Here is a 16,768-nt window from a genome sequence, read left to right as displayed (position 1 = left end):
CCAAAAGGCAGAAAGGTTCCTAAGACACAGAATTTCCACACAGTCATCAATTTTGATAACAGAATCTGAAGGAAAAACTGTGTTCATTTTAAGACGACTTGAACTGTGTGGTTCTGGGTTGACTTAGCCCTCTACCATTGCTGATGAAAACACATTCTTTTCCTCTGAGGGAGACGGGTCTAGCACTGCACCTTGACCACGCTGAGCCACATATCCTTGTGAGCAGAGAATCCGTGTAGCATGAGGATGGAAGGCTTGTGCCCTGGCCTGCCCCGGAAGGAATAGCAGAACTGGTAGCCTTCATGGTGAACATAGCGCACCTGCATGCCCAAAGTCCTCCGCCAGTACCTGTGGGAGAGACAAAGGCAGAAAAACAGCAGCATGCTGTGGTGAGTGGCTTTTGCAGGGGCACGCATGGGTCCTCTTCTGCAGGACTTCTCCCAGCTCTCTCCTCTGGGAATCCTTCAGGGCTTCATCCCAAAGAGCACTAAAGCCAAACCATTCTATAAAGTACTCCACTGAACTGTTCTCAGATGTATTTTATTAACACTCTAGTGAGGAAGGGAAAGGGCATGTTTTCTAAGTGTGTCCCATGTAATAACCTCTTGTTAACATGAAATTCTGGAGACTCTGAGAGTGCCAATTCATTCCTGGGGACCATCTGCCCCAATCCTCTGCCTTGAGCTCGCACAACATATGGCAGCTGGCTGCTCGCTCAGCTTCTCCTGGTTACATAAGACTTGGCAGTGGTGGCATTTGGCCCCAAATTGGTTTCAATATGAAATTATCATCTAAACAAATTGAACTTTCTGCATGAAGAATCTCTCCTAGAAAAAAAGAGGATTAATTCCAACATGCACTTTAGTTTTGCAAACAAAACAAAGCAAAACCGAATAATTTAAACTGGCCAGTTCTCACTATTATGTAATATAAGTAGAAAAGGATTTATGTTCATGTTTATTTGTATCACACACATGACCAATGCTGATGCTCTGACAATAGTTGTATGGCCATTCAAAATACTACAAAATACAATATCCTTGGCTGGCTGGAAAGCTCTTCTCCTGACAAAATGAGCAAATTTCAAAATTGTGGATCACAGCACCAAAATATGACTTTGTTCCTTCACCAGTTCACTTGTTACTGATTATATGATCTTGAACCTCAATTCCTTATCTACTCCACGGGGGAAATGCTGCTTTCTACTGGGAATAAGGCAAAGAGTAAACAAGACAATTCATAAAGTCTTGATCAATGCCAAGCATACCGTAAGTATTCAGGAAACGGTATTTATATTACACAGAAATAACTGTGTCCTTCCTAATATACCATATGACAAAATTCAAGGGGAAAAGAATATTTACAACATATATGGCAGCCACAGATTATTATCCTTAACATACAACATGCTTACAGCATGATAAGAACTATACTAAAATCCTGATTCAATTCTGAGGAAAATGAATAAAAAAAAAAAACTCACGGCAAAAAATAATTATTAAAAGGAACTATTTATGTACTTATTTGAGAGGCACATCCATTGATTGTCTCCCCAGATGCCCATAATGACTAAGGCTCTGCCAGGCTGAAGCAGGGAGCTGGGAATACACTCTGTCTGAGCCATCACCTGCTGCCTCCCATGAACTGCTTCAGCGGGAAGCTGGAATCAGGAGCTGCAGGTGGGAACTGATGTGTCACTACAATGTGAAATGTGGAATCTCAACATCTGGGCCAAACATTATTCTATATAAGAGATATGAATAACTAACAAACATAGAAAACATATTTAAGTTCACTAATGATTAAAGAAATTAATATTGCAAACTGAACTCTTGTATACAAAATCAGGCTGAGGGGTCAACATGGTGATAAAGTGGGCTAGTTATCTAGATCACCAGCCTGGGACCGAGGCCTTGTTTACCAGGTGCAGCTCTGGCACAGCTATTGAAAAATGTTCCCTAGACTCTAGAAATGAGGAGCCAAAGAATTAATATTTCCAATAATTTCACAAGAGTTCCTCAGTGGAAGATCAGGAAGGAGACTCTAAGCTATGGGGCTAGCTAAAAAATTATGAAAGACAAATGGCTCAAATTAAGAAAAAGAAGCAGGCCCGGCCCTGTGGCCTAGCAGCTAAAGTCCTCGCCTTGAACGTGCCAGGATCCCATATGGGCGCCGGTTCTAATCCCGGTAGCTCCACTTCCCATCCAGCTCCCTGCTTGTGGCCTGGGAAAGCAGTTGAGGACGGCCCAAAGCTTTGGGACCCTGCACCCGTGTGGGAGACCCAGAAGAAGTTTCTAGTGCAGTACTGGCCATTGCGCTCACTTGGGGAGTGAATCATCGGACGGAAGATCTTCTTCTCTGTCTCTCCTCCTCTCTGTATATCTGCCTTTGTAATAAAAATTTTAAAAAAAGAAAGAAAAAGAAGCTTTGGTTTAAAAATAATAGAAAGTAAATGATCTCTAATTCACAAAAGCAGAAATCAGAAATAGCTAGACCTAACAACACAGAAAGAATGAGAGAAAAATAAGTCAGGATGAACAAATTTCTCAGGAGCAAGACCTTCCAGAGATAGTCTTGGTACAAGGGCCAAATGCCCCAGTTTCAGGGATAGAAATCATTGAAGGCACTGTTGACCCAAATAGAGAAGTGCAAAAAAGGAACCTCCCCGGGATTCCTCTTTAAGAAGGGCCCACAGTCTAAACCTCCATCCTGTTCAGTCTTTCCTGTATTGAACAAACAGGAAGCTTGGAACTAGATATTACTTTCCTTCTTTCTCTTTTCTTTTCTTCTTCTTCTTCTTTTTTTTTTTTTTTTTAAGAAATAGAGAGATGGACAAAGAGACCTCCTATCCACTGCTTCATTCCTCAAATATCCACAAGGGTGGGACTTGAATCTGGGTTTCCCATGTGACTGAGAAGAGCCCTGTTACATGAGCCATCACCACTGTCCTCCAAGGTCTGCACAAGGAGGAAACTGGAGTCAGGAGACTGGGCTGGGTATTGAAACCAGATTTGTGGATGTGGGACAGGGTCATCTTAACTGCAGGTCAAATGCCTACCTCTACCCATTCATTTGCTGATGGACATTTGGGTTGTTTCTATCTTTATTATTGTGAAGAATGCTGCTATGAACATTAGAGTACAAGTACTGTTTATGTCTTTGCTTTAAATTCTTTGGGAAATATGCTGGATCATATGGTAATTCTGTTTCCCCTTTTGGAGAGCCACTAAACTTATTCACAGGAGCTATACATTTTATAGTTTTATTTTATTTTATTTTTCCACTAGTAATGCACGAATATCTTCACCAACACTTACTTTCCATTTAAAATTTAGGTTTATTTTGCCATAGTAAGAAAAAAAAAAAAAGGGAATCCAAGCCCATCAGCATTCACTCTCCATTTCCCATTCCTTTCAGCTCCTGGCCACCACTAGTTTATATGACATCTCTGTGAATTCACTGAATCTTGACATTTAAGAGAAAGTTAATCAATACAGACCTTTTATGCCTGGCTTCTTTCACTGAGCATAATGTCTTCAAGCTCATACATGTTATAGTACCAATCAATACTTCATTGCTTTTTAAAGCCAAGTAAGTTGCTTTAAAGCCAAGTAAGTTGCATGCATTTTCCACACTTTGTTTATCCATGTGTCTGAGGACATGTGGGTTACTTTCCCCTATTGCTACTGGCTCTTTTGAGTAAATACCCAGGGTGAGATTACTTGGGCATATGTTATTCTATGTTTCACTTTGGGGGAGAGGGAGAGCGCACTGGCAAACTTTTGGGTGTCCAGCACCCAGTTTTGGCTCCAGCTAGGGGTCACTCCGGGCATCTGGCAAATAAATTGGTGGATAGCATCTCTCTCTCTCTCTCTGTCATCTGGGAAATAAGCCAGCAGATAAAAGCTCTTTGTGTATTTCCATTTCCCTTTCTTTGTCTCCACCTCTCAAACACATTTTCAAAGAAATTGAAGACTGTCTCTGTTAATTGGAGGCAAAAAAAAAAAAAACAACAAAAAAAAACCCTGCTGAGATTTCAAATGGGCACACATATCACTGCAGGGAACTTTGACATCACCATGGTGATAAACCTTCCAACCCACATATAAAGTCTGTTTCTTCATCAATGTGGGTTCTTTTCAAATTTCCATAAAAAATACAGTGCAGTTTTCCAGGTAGTGATCTTCCACCCTGTTCTTTAGATATTTCATGCTTTTTGCTATCATGGTAAATGTATTGTTAACATTTTTTCACTTTCTACTTGTTAATATATAAACTGACTATTTTGTATTGACCTTTTATTCAACAGTTCTGTCAAGTTCATTTATTCTAACAAATAATCATGTAGGTTCTTTCAGACACTATGTATATACATTATGTCATGTCATGTGTAAGGTATGTTTTATTCCTTTTATGCATTTATTTCTTCTTTTTGCAATTATTATCCCCTTAGATTTCCAGGAATGAAGAAATTGGCTATGATTTCTTATCCTGATTTCATGATTCAATTTCCTTGGGAAAACAGAAATCTTGGAACATCTTTTGCATCCTATCAACAGACTAAACACTTTACACAATGATCATCAGAGCTGTTCCGACACCATCCAAGTGGCCCCAGCACCACCAGTTAGGGCTCTCTCTTGATTCAAAGGGAAGTTGCTAGTTCCTCCTGTTGCAGCAATCACAGCCCACCTCACTGCGAAAGTGGGCTGGCTGTGTGCCAGGGACACTTGGACAGAGAGAGATGCTCTTAAGACTGGCTGTGACAAGCAGGGACACCTGTTCCTTTTCTCTGAGGAGCTGTTAGGATCCCTGAGGGACGTCTAGGAGTGTAGCCAGTGGGATGACTTCATCAAATGCTTCCTGTGACAATCACTGAGTAAATGTCACTTTGTCACTTGCAGTTTGAAGGCCATGCTTTTCAGTGGGGTGTGGGAAGCCACTCACAGGAGTTTCGAAAGCTCTCTGCAGTGGCATCACAAGTTCTAGGACTAGAATCACAACCCCTCATGTCACAATGCCACCTGGCACAATCTGAAAGGTTTTCTAGGATTTTTATTCTCCTAACTAGCTGGGTTTTTCTTTCTGGCCTGCATGCTTGAGTTTACAAAATAAAGAACATTTCTGTCCTCTAGACACAGCTCTTAAAGGTAGGCTTTAAGATGACATGTTTTGGGCCCAGCATAGTAGCCTAGCAGCTAAAGTCCTCGTCTTGAATGCGCCAGAATTCTATATGGGTGCCAGTTCTAATCCTGGCAGCCCCATTTTCCATCCGGCTCTCTGCTTGTGGCCTGGGGAAAGCAGTTAAGGATGGCTTAAAGCCTTGGGACCCTGTCCCACGTGGGAGACCCGGAAGAGGCTCTGGGTCCTAGCTTTGGACTGGCTCACCTTCAGCCATTGTGGCTGCTTGGGGAGTGAATCAGTGGATAGAAGCTCTTCCTCTGTCTCTCCTCCTCTCTGTATATATCTGCCTTTCCAATAAATATAAAATAAATCTTGAAAATAAAGATCACATGCCTTGGTACTGCCAATAATAAGGGACAGAACACTCTGCTCCCAGAGGCTTCTGCTGTCCTTGTAAGCAATTCTGGTTAAGGAAACGAAAGGATCAATTGTAACATGATTTACATGAATCAAAGGGCATATTTGGTCCAAGTATCCAACTGACCCATGAATGGAAAGACAAAAGGCAGGATAACCACATTGTCTTAAGCCATTTTCCATGGCTGTAATAAAGGATCTAAGGCTAGGTGATTTGTAAAGAGCTGAGATTTATCCTGACTCAGGGTTCTGGGAATACCAAAAGCATGGCATCTACTTGGTTTTTGTGCTACTTCAACTTGCAGATGAGATGCCCAAGCAGACAAGAAAACCTCAACGGGACTGCCTCGCCTTGTACAAAGCTGTAGAATTACATTTATCTCTCTCAGTGACTGAATTCTAGTTCCAAGGTCTCACCAATCCTGTGAGATTGGTAACCAAATCTCAGCATCAATTTTGGAGGGAAAAAAACATCCCAGTACCTCCAGTAGAATATTATTAAGCCCTCTCCCCCAAACAATGAATGCCCAACACCAGCTACAACACAGTTAAACCCAAGGGATAGAAGCCAGACACAAGGGTGACAGAGGATTTGACTTCTGTCATATGACATGTTCATAACAGGCAAATCCTATGAGACAAAGTAAATCCATATTTGCCAGAATATAGGGGTGGAGGAGCTGGGAGTAACTGTCATGGGCATGGTGGAGGGTCTCTTTGAGAAGATAGGGAAGCTTCTGATTCATATAGTAGTCATGGTTGCACAATGAATACATTAAGATATATGAACAATGCACTTTTACATGGTAGATTTTATGTATGTGAATCTGAATTCTATTTTTTTAAAAAATGAATTTGCTACAAGGTTATTTTTCTCTTTAGAAATCAAATATCAAAATGCTTTTCATATCTTGATCCGGAAAACATTCTCTTGAACAGACCAAGGCATGTGGGTGGTGGGGAGCTGTTTAGTCAGGTTTGTATCCGGGGTAGAATTAGTGTTTGTGTAATCTCACCTCTGTAAGCAACTATATCCATGGTTATGGGTCATATCAATGAGTTGCATGCTGTGCCTCAATTTCAGTTGTTTCATAAAAACCAGGTTATGATGTAGAGTTCCGTGGTGCCTTGGCATAGCCACAGTAGAAGGGACATATCACGCAGGGCGCGGGGGGGGGGGGGCGGTGATGGGTCACGCTGCAGCCTCAGCCCCAAAGCACAGGGCTCCAGCTACCAGCACTACAAGAACGATAGCATTTCAATAGTTTGCATGCCTAGTTTTGGCAGTGCAGAGTTGGGTCCTGGGAGACTCCCTGAAGTGGTTGTCACCCACCAGTCCCTGCCTCCCGGGGAGCAAGAGAAAGAAAAGATGAAAAACGATGTCAAGTTCTCTTGCACTCAATTAGCTTCTGTTCAAGGCTTAGAGCCCAGCTGGCAGGAGGAAAATTCCACAATCCAAGGAAACAAAAGGGAGCCAGAAAGCAGGGCAGATAAAGACCCCATGACCTCCCAAGCTTTCTCTTTATCTGTGTCCAGGCATTTTTCCTGACTGCCCAAGGCCCTGGCGGAGTCTCAGTGGGCTGTTCCACAGCAGAGGAGGGTGGGGCTGTGGTAGCACTCCTCTGCCACATGAGGCTGGCAGGAGCAAAGGAGAGGGGATGGGATCATAAGGGACTGCAGCGTGAGAAGGCAATAGGGAATTTCACAAGAAGGTCATCTTATTTCCAATGGTTACCTCTCTTGCTCCATCAAGAAGGCTTCATGCATTCAGGCTGCCCTGGCTTCCTGCCTCTCTTACTGTTTGTAACAAAGAGAAAGGAGGCGCTGAGCTTAGCTGAGCTTCTGGTAGGCAACAGTATCTGGGACACAATTAAGTAAGACTGCTTAATGCCACTGTGTTTATTTTTACTTCTGTACATTTACAGCTTATGGTAGGCACGGCAAGCTTTCTGCTTAAAATTGTGACATTTAAAAACAACTCTCTGAAATTCATTTATTTGAAAGGAAGACAGAGAATCAGAGAAAGAGAGTTCCCATCCACCGGTCACTCTTCTACAGTGGCTCAGACTGAGCCAGGCCAAAACCTAGAGCCAGGAACACAATGCAAGTCCCCTATGTGGGTTGCAGGGACCAACTACTAGAGCCACCCCTACTGCCTCCCAGGGCACATGATAGCAGGAAGCTGGAGTGAGGAGTCAGAAGCTGAACCTGGTTCTGCAATGCAAGACACAGATACCCTATCCAGCATCTAACTGCTAGGCTAAAATGCCTTTTTGTGTCACTTTTTAAATAAAGTGTTTTAAGGTATTTTTACACATTTTTAAAGGTTGGTTTATTTTTATTTAAAAGGCAGATACACAGAAAGAGAAGGAGAGACAGAGAGAAGGAGGGAGAGAGACATATTTCCATCCATTGGTTCACTCCCCAAATGGCTGCAATGTGGTGGCGGAACTGATCCAAAAAGGGACCAGGAGCTCTTTCTGGGTCTTCCATGTGGATGCAGGGACCCAAGCACTGGAACATCCTCCACTCTTCCCCAGCTATTAGCAGGGAGCTGGACTGGAAGTGGTGTATCTAATGCCAACATGGGATGCAGCACCACAGCTGCAGGGTTAGACTGCTACACCTCTGCACCAGCCCCAAGGCATTTTTTTTTTTCCTTAAGTGACTCACCCTGGGGTTGGTTCTGTGACGTAGTAAGTAAAGCCTCCACTGCAGTGCCAGCATCTTGTATGGGCGCTGGTTTAAGTCCTGGCTTCTGCACTTTCAATTCAGTTCCCTAATGGCCTGGGGCAGCAGTGCATGATGGTCCAAGTCCTTGGATCCCTGTACCATGTGAGAGACCCAGAGGAAGCCTCTGGCTTCAGATTAGCCCAGCTCCAGTCACTGTAGCCATTTGGGAAATGAACCAGTGGATGGAAGTTCTTTCTCTCTGTTTCTCCTCCTCTCTCTATAACATTCTTTCAAATAAAAATGAAAAAATAGGGCCCAGCCCGATAGCATAATGGTTAATATCCTTATTTTTTTTTTAAATAATGTTAGTTTATTAGGGTACAAAGAGCCAAGGGCTACAGGGTGAAAGTGGGTAATATCATTGTTTCCACTAATATCCTCATCTTGAATGTGCTGGATCCTATATGGGCACTGGTTCTAATCTTGGCAGCCCCGCTTCCCATCCAGCTCCTTGCCTGTGACCTGGGGAAGCAGTCGAAGATGACCCAAAGCTTTGGGACCCTGCATCCATGTGGAAGACCCAGAAGAAGCTCATGGCTTCAGATTAGCTCAGCTCCAGACATTGTGGCTGCTTGGGGAGTGAACCATCAGATGGAAGATCTTTCTCGCTGTCTCTCCTCCTTTCATATATATATATTTTTTTAAGTGACTTTTTTTAAAGTGACTCACTCCAAAGAAAACATGAAAGTGTAGATATTGGGCCCGGCGCGGTGGTGCAGTGGTTAAGGTCCTCGCCTTGCACGCCCGGGATCCCATATGGGCGCCGGTTCTAATCCCGGCGGCCCTGCTTCCCATCCAGCTCCCTGCTTGTGGCCTGGGAAAGCAGTCGAGGACGGCCCAAGGAAGAGGCTCCTGGCTTCGGATTGGCATAGCATCGACTGTTGCGCTCACTTGGGGAGTGAATCATCGGACAGAAGATCTTCCTCTCTGTCTCTCCTCTCTGTATATCCGCCTTTCCAATGAAAATAAAATAAATCTTTAAAAATAAAAAAAAAGAAAGTGTAGATATTATGCGGATAAGGAAAGAATCATGAAAATGGTGCAAGAAAGAGATTAGAGATACTTTGGAAATTTCATGTAAAGTTAGTAAAATTAGTTACTAACTGTAAAGTGGTAATGGTAATTCTAGAACAACTCTAAAAGTGTTGTGCTCTACACCAGTCATTCACAATGGTCCTGGTGTCTGTCATTTCTTTTTCAGTGACATCACCCTTCATGACCGCACTGGGTCAGAATCCAGTGATCACAAAAATGCCAAAGGCATTCTCATACACATGCAGAATTCCTGTCTGCAGACAGAATGGGTGGCTGCAGGAACGAGGGTGTCCTCAAGGGCAGAGGTACCGTCAGAGACCAGACAGACCTGACCTGCCCGTGAGCAGCTCTGGCCCATTCTTCAAGAACATCCCCCAGATTCCAGCTTTCTGTGTGTTTGAAATCACCCATGGCGAAATGTCAAATAGCAATAACAGAAAGAGCAAGCTGAGAAGATGACCATATTAGAATACTGTTGAGAAGGCCAGACGTAAAATGAACTCACCAATAGTAGATTCTGATCAGCGCCGAAGGCCACAAGAGAAATGAGGCAACAAACGCCAGGATTGGGATGGCCAGAGTGCCCCCCGCGATCACAAACATGTTAACCACGTCCAGATCCATCCTGTTCTTCAAGGTGGGCTGAAACCTGCAAGGGCAGAGAGAAGGATGGCACTGAAGCCCCATATTAGGGGGCAGGGTGAAGAAACACAGATCAAAAGAGAAGTGAAGAATACAGGGAGGGGAAAAGAACTAGGAGGAAAAAAATAGCAGGTATATCCTTGAGGGAGGGGCAACTAGTGGGAGTCAGCGTTTTGGCACAGCATGTTGAGCTTGTGATGCTGTCACATCAGAGTGCTAACTCCAGCCCTGGATACTGTTTCTGATTCAGCTTCCTGATGATGCACCTGGGAAAGCCACAGATAATGGTCCAAGTGCACGGATGGAGTTTCTGGCTCTAGACTGGCCCAGCCCTGGCTGTCTCAGACATCTGAGGAGTAAATCAGCAGATAGAAGATTGCTCTCTCTCTCTTTCTCACTCTCTGCCTTTCAAACCATAAAAGATACATGTATTCATTTATTTATTATTTATTTGATAGGGGACTAGATAAAAGCAACAACAACCAAAACTATAAGGGACATTGTTGGGACAACTGGTAAAATTTTTACAAAGAACTGGGTATTAGATAATACTACTGTTTCAGTGACGTAATCTTGTTAATTAAAATTTTTATTAATTCAAAAGACAGAGTGACAGAGACAGGGGGAGACGGTGTGAGAGACAGAGAAGAGAGGAGAGAAAAGTATCTCCCATTCATGTGTTCATTCCCCACGAATGGCCACATCAGGTAAGACTCGGTCAGGCTAAAGCCAGGGTCCAATAATTCCTATGGGTCTACAATGTGGGTGGGAGGGACCCAAATACTTGGGTATGCCTTCCCAGAAACATTAGCAGGGAGGAACCAGGACTGATATGAGATGGGGGGGTGGGCATCCTGAGCAGTGGCTTAACCCTCTGTACAACACTCCCCACACTGATAAAGTATTTCAATGTTATAATGAATACAGGAAAGCCCAGCAAGACCTTACAAGCACAGCACACAAGGGACGACACCACTGTGCAGGGCCAGTGGATAGATGTGTGAGTATGGGGACCACAGAGGCAGCGCCACTGCTGGTCGATCTGGCATTACAGTGAGAAAGCCCCACAAATGATGTGGAATGAATCGGTATCACTGTGTCCCCAATAAAATTGTATTTCTAGACAGGCTGCAGACTAAACTTGGTCTAGAGGCTGTAATTTTCCTACACTTGACACGGCAAGCACATCAGCCTCGTCAAACAGGTGAGGTGGGTGTTGTACCGCTTTAAGGCTGAGAGAGATTAACGAACTTGACCAAGGTCACAGAGTTGTTGAGTTGTGATTACAAAGCAGCTTTCTGACTTGGACACATGCCCTTTGTACCCAGTTCTTTGTCTCATCTTTTTTTTCAAGAGCGTTTCTGCTCTCTTCACTAGTGACTGCCTAATTTATTCGAGAAGGTGGCAGCGCTCCATTTCTCCTAGAGAGTTGGCGAAACAAGACCCCCAGGGTCTAGACATGCAGATAGGCACACATGTAGATGGGTTACACACGTGTGCTGTTGGGGTGTCCCGAGTTTGCAGTGATGAAAGCTGCCCCCATGCAAGGGTCACAACCCCTCGCCTTGTTCCTGACTCAGTGGCCCTCTTGGCTTCTCAGTCATAACAAGCTAAGTTAAATCATTGGCTTCGGCTTCCTTCTCCTTTTGGAACAGAAGCCCTTGAGGGCAGGGACACGCATGTGTTCTTTCTCAGAGCCCATTACAGAACAGCATGCAAAAAAGGCATAGCAGATTGATGAAAAGCAAAGTTACAAAATGTGCTCAGCCCTGTTTGGTTTACCTTAGGGACAACTGTTCCCAGTGATGCTCTAAGGGAACTGCCCTTCATCCTGTTTCAGGAATTATAAAACTCCCTGGAGGAGTCTCACCTGAATCACTGGGTACAATATACCCTGCTTGGGGCTGACATAGTGGAGCAGTGAATTAAGCAACCACCTACAATTCTGGCATCCCAGACAGGCACTGGTTCAAATCCTAGCAACTCCACTTCCAGTTCAGCTCTCTGCTCACGGAAAGCAGTGGAAGATGGCCTGAGTGCTTGGCCCCTGTACCCACTTGGGAGAAATGCAAGAAGCCCCTGGCTCCTAGTTTTGGCCTTCTCCATCCTAGCTGTGTGGTCATCTGGGAAGTGAGCTAGTGAGAGAAGACTGCTCTTTGTCTCTCTCTCTCTCTAACTCTGCCTTTCAGATAAACAGATAATCTTAAACAACATACCCTGCCTGGGGCCTCTTCAAAGACGAAGTGTATTCATCACAAAGGGAAGGCAATCTGCCCAATCTCAACACTGTGCAGTGCAAATGAGTTGGCATCATGGGCACTTTCACTTCTAAGTAGGCACCTCTGTATCACCTGAATCCTTTAAAACTGCCAAGAGCCACAGTGTATTCTGATTCCCAAACCACAGGAAGTTAATGGCACAGTGTTCCTTTGGAAGAGGAATCAGGGCATTTTATGCCCACAGCTAAATAAATCATAGACTTTGAGCCTGGAGCAGCTGGAAGTCTTGAACTGAGAGTGACCATCACGTTCAGAGCCTGCTCCGGGTGAGTGTCACAGGCAGTTTTGGAGAAGGGCTCATCTGGCTCTGTCTTCCTCTTACAGGGCAGGATAAATTTTTCAATGAAGAGTGTCCTACCTGCACGATCCATTTAGCAAGGCTTGGGCTTCTGATTACAGAGAGTCCTGTAGATGTTCCTTGACAAGGATGCACAGAGCTTTAGGACTACAAGGCTCTTCTCAGCAGATAAAGAAAGGGCAATTATTTCTATCGCTACAACATCCTTCACTTGACAAAGAATTTGACCCAGCTTTCCTTTAAACGGGCGGCTCCTCCTTGCCCCACTGGTGTTGTTTATTTATAGAATACTCTACACACCCAAGCGGACTCTGGGAACAGAATAACTGATGCTATGAACCAGGAATTACCAAGGACTGAAAAGCAGACACTTGACTAAGGGATATGATGCAGTTTCCCAAACTGGGGCCTCTATAAGTGACAGTTTGCAGGATAACTTCAGCAAAGAGGGGCCACTGCATGAGGTGGCACTGACACGGATCCTAAGGAAATCCACCTGTGTCCAGCTCTTGCACAGTCCTGATTAGGTCAAAGAAGCTCCCTGGATTCCTTAACCAGTTCTCTGATTCCTTGTCCTGCTGCAGGTAGCCAGCTAGTTAATAACACTGACTCCTTTTCTTTTTATGGATTATTCTCAATATATGGTGGGTAAGTAAGTTAATTTAAAAAACAAATTTAGGCGAAGAGGAGCCAATTTCAGGAAAACATGGAATGGGTGATCCATGAGGCAGTAGAAAGCGTGATGGTTTGTGGGTGGCAGACTCCTGGGTTGGCTGCTCCAAGGTGAAGTTGAGTCATTCCAGCTGGCTCTCTCCTGCCTGGCTGTCCCACGCACTGGCCAAAGGACCCTGGCTCCCTCACCTGCTAAAGCAGAAAATGGTCACATTCGTTCTTCCCTATTCTGGGGATGGGCATTTTGGGAATTATGTCAAGCAGCTCACGGCTGGCATCTGCCTTGTTCTCAAATGAATCTTATTCCCTTGTGAGATTTTTCCCAGAAGCTAAAAAAAAAACCTGGCAAAGATATGATGATTGATCATGCTATCATATGACTGAAAAATACTCATTTTACAAATCTATGCTGCTTCGGGAGGTACCTGAATGTTACAGATGGCAGTGTGAAGTGAGGCAATCGACCTCTCACACCTCTCACACCTTACAGCCCACCACTCTTGTCTTCTCTGCCATCTGCCAACACCCAGATTGGGCAACCAGGGCCTTCTCTCTGAACTCAAGAGTGAAGATTAATAGGATAGGGCCTCAGTCGTGGACCCAGGGAAACACTGAATCAGGAAATTGAATTTAGTGTGGGATTGGATGTAGAACTCAACATTTCATATCTGTCTTCTAGTATTCTCACTGATTTTGAAAACCTGGGATCCTGACTTTCAATACTTTAATCCTCAGCATATAAAGCAAACTCCAAGAATAAACGCAATGTGACACACATATGGCAGAATCTTGCCTCTCTCTTAACACACACTTGGAGTACATCAAATTGGACAAACTATAGAGTCTTGGTCCTGTGAAAATAATGTTGATCATTCCAACAGCAGCAGCGGCAGTGACAATCACAATGACCATTATTCTCACAGCACATGAAGCTGTGAGAACAATGGCCTCTACCGGCCTTGTGCTGCTGGTGGTTTCGACCCATCCTTTCATTTTTTACCTCTCACAATATTTGAAAGATATCAAAGATATCAAGATATATATCCTTCTTAAAGACAGGAACAATGGAGGTTTACAGAAGTTATTCAAGGTGCTCAATCAAGATCACCAGACACGTAAGTGGCATGAGTGAAATTTCATCTAATCCTATGTATCTCTCTGGTACATGCCACCTTTGTCTTAGCCTGGTACTCTCTGTAGTAGATATCTACTATGCATCAGCTTTACTCATGGCATGAAGTTCAATGTCCCCACGGATGTTCCTTGTCCCGCTTTAGAACTGTGTAACAGCAATCACATGATAACAGCTTTACAAGTCACTAGCTGACTTATTACCTTATTCCTTTTGGTGTGTCTCCAACATTTCACACTACTTACATTCTAACATTATCTCAGAATACTTACACTACTACCATAATTCTGCCTTAGGAAAGCTCTTCTCACAATGTTTTTCACTAAAGAAATGCTATGTTCTTGCATAATATCCCAGCTGTTACATAGTGCTGCACACATCCCACACTGATCTCCTCTAAACAGTCTTCGCTGACAAGCAACAGCTAAACAAGGTAAAACTCTTGGGTGGAAGCCCCAGGATGGATGAGGCAGAAAAACTTGAGGAACAAACCAGCCTGCTTTCTGGTCATATTTGTCTTCTCCATTGCGGAAGAACATTGCTGAAATTCCCACACTGCCATTTACACCCTGACCAGAGAGGCAAGGCCCCCGGATGTGTGCCCAGGAACCATGTCTGCCTGTCACTGTGGCTGAGCCCATTCTTCCTCTGCACTTGGCAGCTCCGGCAGCCTGAACCCATGAAGCTCTCTTCACTTTCTCCCCTGGATATTCCCATCATGCTTCCCTCTCCCTCTCTTTGCATCTGTATCCTCCACTACTCCCTGACCATATGCCTGCCTGACTACATCCATGGCCCAAAGGCCCCTACACTGCCTCAGACACATCTCTCCATTTCTCCTAATTCTGATTTCTGCCAGCAGAGCTCCCACCCTCCCCTCCACCCCACCCCCGACACTAGCGCACTCCCAATTTACTACCTGCTTGCTACTCTGGGTATGCAGTAGAAAAGCAATGGTAGTGGGGTCGACTTATTGGGAGCCTATACAGGAATAAAAACGAAGCACACAATGTGATTCAATCATCTACTCTAATTGTCCACCTTTTAAGCACTCAACAGTCACCTGCGAGCATACTGCATCGTGGCATCTATAACCCTGAGAGCCAGTCTGGCCCAACATTCACTAGGCATGCTGAGTGGGAAGTAAAGTTCCCATCTGTGTGGGACTCCCATGAGTTAGGGTACAGTTCTAAAGCTACCATCGTGGATGCATCCTCCTCTCATTTCCTCTCACCCCACTGCTGTGTAGGCTGCTCTTTCACACCCAACAGTGCTTCCAGCACCAAAAAAATCTCAAGTTACAACAGTGATTAGGCTAAACTGCTCTAATTGCCATCAAATAACATGTGAACCACACCATGTGCCCTGACTTAAATTCCTTGTCCCAACTCTGTCTCTGCTCGGACCTCCGTTAGCCAATGCCTTGCCTCTGGCTGTTTTCATTCCTGCTGCCCTCTTCACATGGGCTACTCTCCATTTCTGGTCATCCCCTGATCTTCCCTCTACATTTAGGGCTGGTTCAAGTGCCATCTACCCCAGCAAGGCAACGAAGTCCCCGCACGCCAATGCCTTCTAGATTACTAGCACAGTCTCCATGAACTGTTTTCAGAAGGCTTGGGGTATATATTTCAGAGCTCTGAAAACCTTGAGGTTCTCAAGCCCTTCCTGCCAGACTCTGCACCACAGAAATCACCCACCACAGGGTGGCTGTAGAGGAGCTGGGTGGGAGCTTACAGAGGCAAAGGCTACATTCTGGGACAAATCCAAGGCATATGAAAACCCATACTCACTCTACACAGAGCACATACTCTCCAAAGAGCTAAAATGACAAAGCATTAACTCACAACAGGGAGTATGAATAAAAGGCTAGAGCTTGACTGCGCTGCTGTTTTCTGCAGCACAGAACTCTCCTCCTTAGCACAGACCAAGTGCAGACACCCGTGGCTTTATAGTCCGCCTCTTGTTCAGGTCTCCTCCCCAAAAAAAGCAAACGTGTACAAAGAGCAGGACATCTCAGATGATGAGTCAGCACTAGGAGGGGAATCAGAGAAGACAGCTGGTGAGAGGTCACGGCTGTGATGTGCTGAGCTGTGGTAGTGAGAATGCCATACTGGGGAACAGGTGTGTTCAAGTGCCACATGGCTGTGGAGACTATAAACTCAGATCCTCAAAGACAGAACATTCCACCATGCCTAGGGTTTACCTGTATTTTGAAAGGAATGGAAGAAAGGCAGCAACCAATCTGCAAGGAAGGCTGCTCTCGCTACTAGAGCGAACAAAGGCTGCTGGCTCACGGCCAGAGCTGGGAGAAGCTAAGGGGTAGCAGCAATGGCTCAGCAGCCGCAGTAGAAAGGGATGAGCAAGGGATTTCAAATAAAGAAACCTTTCAATTGTTTCATATGGGTCAAAGAGTTAAGCACAAAGCCATGAAAGTTC

The 16,768-nt window shown here is 44.6% G+C and overlaps 1 protein-coding gene across 2 annotated transcripts in view; it reads right to left on the bottom strand.

The window, feature by feature from the left end:
• ABHD6 (abhydrolase domain containing 6, acylglycerol lipase) overlaps positions 1-16,768 on the bottom strand; it is a 42,572-nt gene that overhangs the window by 15,157 nt on the left and 10,647 nt on the right. The window contains exons 2-3 of one of the 2 annotated variants that reach the window (XM_040994697.1): positions 9,815-9,958; positions 192-348 (exon numbers count right to left, since the gene is read on the bottom strand). In XM_040994697.1, the coding sequence (XP_040850631.1) occupies positions 192-348; positions 9,815-9,933 (276 nt within the window). In that variant the 5' untranslated portion in view covers positions 9,934-9,958. The remainder of the gene's footprint in view (positions 1-191; positions 349-9,814; positions 9,959-16,768) is intronic. The other variant, XM_040994698.1, reaches the window with a different exon arrangement.

Source organism: Ochotona curzoniae, unplaced genomic scaffold (genome assembly GCF_017591425.1).
Source record: "Ochotona curzoniae isolate NIBS_2020 unplaced genomic scaffold, NIBS_Ocur_1.0 contig_908, whole genome shotgun sequence".
NCBI classification, from domain to species: Eukaryota; Metazoa; Chordata; class Mammalia; order Lagomorpha; family Ochotonidae; genus Ochotona; species Ochotona curzoniae.
Note: the sequence above shows the minus strand (reverse complement) of the source record. Positions and strands in the feature narration are given on the sequence as shown.